At 39.4% G+C, this 6,000-nt stretch overlaps 1 protein-coding gene across 4 annotated transcripts in view; it reads left to right on the top strand.

The window, feature by feature from the left end:
• The window catches only part of LOC148023232 (uncharacterized), a 66,737-nt gene extending 63,158 nt beyond the window's left edge, over window positions 1–3,579 (top strand). Inside the window, exons 6-7 of one of the 4 annotated variants that reach the window (XM_087696252.1) lie at window positions 2,743–2,817; window positions 3,012–3,128. In XM_087696252.1, the coding sequence (XP_087552378.1) occupies window positions 2,743–2,793 (51 nt within the window). In that variant the 3' untranslated portion in view covers window positions 2,794–2,817; window positions 3,012–3,128. Of the gene's footprint in view, window positions 1–2,742; window positions 2,818–3,011 lie in introns of all 4 variants that reach the window. The other 3 variants (XM_087696251.1, XM_087696250.1, XM_087696249.1) reach the window with 3 other exon arrangements.
• Window positions 3,580–6,000: the final 2,421 nt, after the last annotated feature.

Consider the following 6,000-nt stretch of genomic DNA (forward strand, 5'->3'; position numbering starts at 1 on the left):
AGCCACATTATCATAAATATGTGGCTGTAAAAAGGGCCAGCTCCTTCGGCTCTTGCCTCCACCCGGCAACATCTGCGTTTACTGCCTGCTTATCCCAACCAATCACATGGCCTTGCTTTTGTGCAATAGCCCCTAGAGATCACCTCGTCTCATCTATGGCTCCTGAGGACTGCATTCTGCTCTCTCTATTGCTATCCTTTACCATCCAATGTCTTCTTTGACATCCCCCTAGATGGAGGAATTTGTGTCACTCCCTCCATAGAGCATCCACATCTGCTGGTGCTACTGCCTGATTGGCTAGGGCAGTGCAGTCATCTCCAAGATCTTATTGGCATCATCAACTCGACTTTGCTCACGTCAGGACCAGTCCCGACATGTGGAAAACTTGAGGCTTGCTCCATTGAATCATCATTGTATAGGGGTCATTATTTCATTCACTTTTTGTGTTTTTGAGTTCTGTGTCCTAGTGTTTGCACACTTCGTGTTTCTCCCTGCAAGCACTATTGTTTCTTTACACTTACGAGGGGCAACAGAATGTTCTAAAGCTGTTGAAGGCACTCTAGTGTGGTGCTTATGATAGCGACTCTATCCAGACTTGGACACATAAGCTGTCCTCAATGCTCATAGTGGATACCAAACCTAACAAGTTCAGATGGCCAAAATTTATCTGGAAGGCATGACATCTTTTTGGTACCGCATAGGTCAAGACTCCAGTACACCATTCTTAATTGGAGTGACTTGTGGGCTTTGATTCTTCAGGCTTTGGCCCCTTCCAACTATGTGGAGGTTGTGTGCTTGAAGTGGGAGAGATTGTTGACACCATAGTAGATGCATGGATCTTGGAGTGATGAAAGAAGGCAGCAAAGGAAAGAATGCTTTCAAAACTAAAACAAAGACGAATTAGTAAGACACTGACGTGAAGTAAATGTGGGGTTGGTTCAGCCACTATTCTACTTGATAGTGGATCCAAGGGGGGGATGGTGGTACTTTGGAGGCAAGCATATGCAGAAGGTTTAGCTTCCTTTGGAAATCAATGGAGAAGTTGAGTTATTGACTGGGTCTTTTTGTGAGACGATCACCTTCCTAAATTACAGGGCTGTTGCAGGGACAGTTGCAGATGGGCAGCTACCCACTACAGGAACTTGTGGATGTCATTTTGGGCAGCTGAATGGCTCCATGAGCAGTTTTCCATGACAGATGACTGTGAGCATATAGTTATCTTCTGGGATGCTTAGGGGCAGTTACACATCATTAATGGTTGGTGCCTGATTATGTTTATGTTTACAGGTGAAAATACTGTCACACAGAAGTGGTAGGTCAGCTCGTCTATATGCAGCAACTTCTCGAGGTAGATTTGGATCCAAATAATGGACCCCTTGTTGGACCTAAGCTTTGAAGCGTAAACTCACATGTCATGACCACCCGAACCAAATCTCCCTTGATGTCGAGCTCATTTCTGTAGAGCTCCTCATTGCACAGCTTGTAGGCATCTGGATGAGCTTAAACAACAGACTAAATAACTTCTGCAAAAACATGGTTTGATCTGTGTTCCTGGTGCGTAAGCCCACATGCTCCTAGTGTACAAAAACAGTTTATGCATCATGTGCAAACTAGCAGGCCTTCAAGAAGCTGACCATGAAGAGCAAAATCCTGCTTTGGTAGGATCTTTGAGCCAGCTCTTAGAATTTTAGCATTATTTCTACAGTGCTTTGAGTGGGACCATAACAGATCTTTGGTGCAAACTTTCAGCTCCAAGCATCCAACAAGCTCTACATCAATAGCAAAATGCCAGATTTTTCATGGCTGAGATTTTTCATTTGGCTCCATTTGTGAGGTTCAGATGGGCCCCACAAAAGTGAACCGCATCTTGAAATGGCCTCGTTAGGATCAGACAGTTCTGAATTCTTGTGATTTGTGGTGTTCAATCACATTATCGTGAAGCATCAGACTGACGTTACAAGTCCCCTTTTCAATTTGTCTTGAGAGCAAGGAAACAAACTCGAAAAGGAAGGATATCACCTAGACTTAGCCACAAGAAGTTGCTCCGCAGTAAGAGGCTCTCTCCAAGTGCTCTGTCGAATCTATTTAGTGCAGCACTAAAACAAAACCCATTAGCCACACCTAGACCAAAAAAACAAATGGCCCTCTTGGCCTAATGAGATAAACCATTTCACTACAAAATAGATAGCCCTCTTAGCTTAACAAAATATAACTATAAAGCACACCATTTAGCAACCTATTACTGAAAGCAAACCCTTGGTTCCCACATAAACCCTAGTGAAATAGTATTGATGAATCCGCAAATCAACTTATTTCTAATCTATGAAACTTGTTAATAAGAGAGCAAAGATTGAGAAGTTTAGGAATATATATAAATGGCTAATGCAGATGTTATGTGATAGTAAATTAGATGTAACTTTGTCTGTTTGTACATTCTCATTCTCATAGTGTATCATATGTATCAAGTTGTTTATGTACTAGTTGTTTCTAGTATGTCTAATGAGGATGAGCTTGTTAATTTTGAAGAGATACAAAATTTGGAAAAATCAATGACTACTATATGGAATCTGTGTATAATAGATGTCTTAATTTATGGTTTTACCTGAAGTGCGAGCCTCGGATTTTCTTAGTATCTCTTTGGTATCATGACATTAAGTCACATAAATTATCAATCGCTTCTCCTTGTATCAATGTCCATAAGGCTTGTATGTTTACAAACATCCCATTTGATGACGTGCACAGAAAGGATACAAACTGGAAATGACCATTGCTGCTACAAAAGAAGATGCTTAACATCTCATAAGTGCACATTGCAATGTACAATTGGTATCCAAAAGACTTGATAATGAACATATGAGCTGTCAGCCTGTTTTCTTTGATTCCATTTGTGAGCTTTGACTGTGTTTTTGATCATGTTGATATTCTGAAGTGGTACTTGTTTTTGCAATGTGGAAGGGCCAATTCTCATCCTAGTCTCAGCTCTTTTTCTAAACACCTTGTACCATGCTCAGGCATCAGAGCGAGGTGGAGTTCTGCATCTCAAAGTGGACTTTGAAGCTAGTCGTGTATATCTGCGAGGAGAAGCAGTTCATGTGATGTCTGGTGTTCTTCTCAACCAGTATGGGGAAAAAAACCATGTCTGAGCATGCAAACTGCTCGTTGGATCTTCAGGGGAATCTAAAGGTCTATAACATTCTTACTTAAAACCTGCTAAAATCATTGATGTTTGAGTTAGTCTTTGTGTCTTTTTTGTGATGCTAACAATAAACTGCCTTGGTGACGAAGTGTGATATGGGCCATGATAACGTTGTTCCATACTTCCATTAGGGTGGTACATATTTCCCATGAATCAACTTTACAGATACTGAGGAAGGAGACCATTTGCAAAGAGTTCAAACCTCCATGCTAGCACGTTGTATTTTTGAAGAATTGACACTCAGTGCCATATACAGACTATACTGCATCCATGCTTTGCTTTTGTTTGCCCACATTTTTCTTTACTTAAGAAACCTGTGTTTCCTACATTAGTCCTGTACTTGGGATGCTCAACTGCCTTGGAAATCGAGGATCTTTATGGAAGTTGTTAGTTATCGTGTGGTTGAGATAACAAACCTTCAAATTTTCCAAAAGGAACTCATTGTTGTTTATTCCGCATGTTACATGTTGAAATGAGCTTTGCACTTTGTCAGTTAGGAAGTATAATGTCAAACCCAACTAGAGTATGCTATGAGCTAGTGCTTAGTCATTCTCTGATTAAATGGGTCTTTGTTCTTTAAGGTTTTAAAATTCCGAGCATTAGAGTATATACTATGAATATAACTGGTGGCTATTGAGGAATCACTAGCAATGAAGAAACCACCTTGGAACGTCCTCACCTCCAACCCAAAACCAAGTACATACAGCACACACCCCCCTTACCAAAAGGGGGAAAAACCAGCCCAACAGAGGTTTCTCTCCGTTCGCCTCAAAAGTCTGTGGCTTCAAGTACAAAAACTTCTCTACAACCCGTCGTCTCTTGCAAGTCCGTTTTTCTCATAATCTGTCATTTTCTATCCACCTCCTCTCTCGGTAATCCTCAGTCACTATTAGTCCATTTCTAGAGTAACAATCACAATCACAATCTCTCTCTCTCTCTCTCTCTCTCTCTCTCTCTCTCTCAGGCGCAATTCGTTTGAATCATGTGTCAACACGCGCATCTCTATTGAATGGCCATGTGCTCATTCACAGAGTGCGCGCCCACGCACACATTCTTTCTCTCACTAGCTAGTTATCCCATCAGTAGCATGATGAACCTTAAGACTTCTTAATGGTGTTGGCATCCCCACCTAAGCCAAATTGAGAGCCAAGATCATGGAAGGAGTATTTATATCGATGAGTTCATAACTTGGAAGCAAAGAATATGGGTTTGAAGAGCTCACTTGTGAAAATGGTTAAAGTGTATCTAAGCAAATTTGCCAAGATGTTGGTAGCTAGGAAGGAGGGCAAAGGGGCAATTTACCAAGGTGACAAAGTCATCATAGAGGAGTTTAAAAAGCTTAAGCACTTGGGTTATTGTTGGAGCAAATGGATGGTTTATCGAGGTGATAAAGTCATCATAATTGCACTAAGTTACTTCTTGATCATGATGTATTAACTTTGATATCTTTAATAGTTGGTTTTCTTTGTCATGCTAATGATGCCTTGATATGGGTTTCTTTTTGTGTCGATGGCTCCCCAAAGTGGATTGTACCTCAAAACTTTGGTTCGTTTTTCTTATATGTTTTTAAGATGTTTATATGGACATTATTATAGCTCTCTCTCTCTCCCTCTCCCTCTCTCTTTGTTGGGATAAATGCAAATAGTCAATAGCTAAGCATGCATTCCTTATGTAACTACACATTGTACAATCACATATAAGTGAAGATAACAAAGAATAAGGCTACAATTCATTTTGTATGCACGCAAGTCTCATGTTCTCTCTCAACCCTCTTGCACTTCATAATTCTTACCTCCCGTTTCATAATTGCTTCCCTCTCAAATCTTATCAGAGTGGCATTTAGTATTTGTGGGAGCTCGTACTTGGAGCAAGGGGTGTAGCTTTGTCATGAAGGTCCAGGATTTGAGCTTCTCTAACGTTGGTGCTTGCTGTCTGCATCTTGATAGAGACTATTCTTATAATTGAGCTCTATATATAAGGCAAACATGTGTTTTGGCATAAGGACCATTGAGGCTCAATTGAAGAGCTTCTATACCTCAATTTGGTTGCGTTTGGGCCGTTAGTATTTGGAATTGATGCAAAACATCTTGGCTTGGATGGTCATAGAGATTAAGCCGCATTGAAGCTTTCAAAGTGAAGAGAAATCAAATTACTCTTCTATTTTCCTTCTCTCAAATGATTGTAGCAAAGGAGAAAGTGAGAATATATTTCACGAATTTATTGAGTGTTATTTTATCAATTTGAGTGAATATAGAGTATGATGTGAAAGTTGTAGATAGTTATGATAGTTTAATAATACTTCAATATTTTGGCCATAACTTTTAATATCTTATGTCAGATTGAGGTTTTCTATAGATCTAAAGGAAAAACACAATGAGAACTATAGATATGTATAATCATAAAGTCTATTTTGTGTAGTTTTTAGCTCTCTAGTTTTACACAGAAAAAAATGTTCTAGTTTGGATCGTACTCAAAGGCTCTTAGATTACTCTCGGCTTTAGATTGCACATAGATTTTGATGGATTTGTCACCTTGAAGGATATTCTATGACAATTTATGCTCATTTTGCAGAGATTATGTGGACCAAAATTGATTTTTAAAGATAATTTGCATGTACTTGGTCTTTGGTGGTTGCTTTATGCTTAGAAGATAATAAAAATACTCGAAAAATCCTGTTAAAAATTAATATGCCTTAAAGAGTGTTGGAATAACATTTTTACATTAGTTTTATGCTATTTTGATATTTGGATAGTAGTTATTTGGCTTTGTGGGATAGTCCATTTACAATACGTTGATCTATTTTA

Source organism: Lygodium microphyllum, chromosome 16, assembly GCF_053477565.2.
Source record: "Lygodium microphyllum isolate KBCC chromosome 16, Lygodium_microphyllum_v1.1.10, whole genome shotgun sequence".
In the NCBI taxonomy this organism is placed as follows: Eukaryota; Viridiplantae; Streptophyta; class Polypodiopsida; order Schizaeales; family Lygodiaceae; genus Lygodium; species Lygodium microphyllum.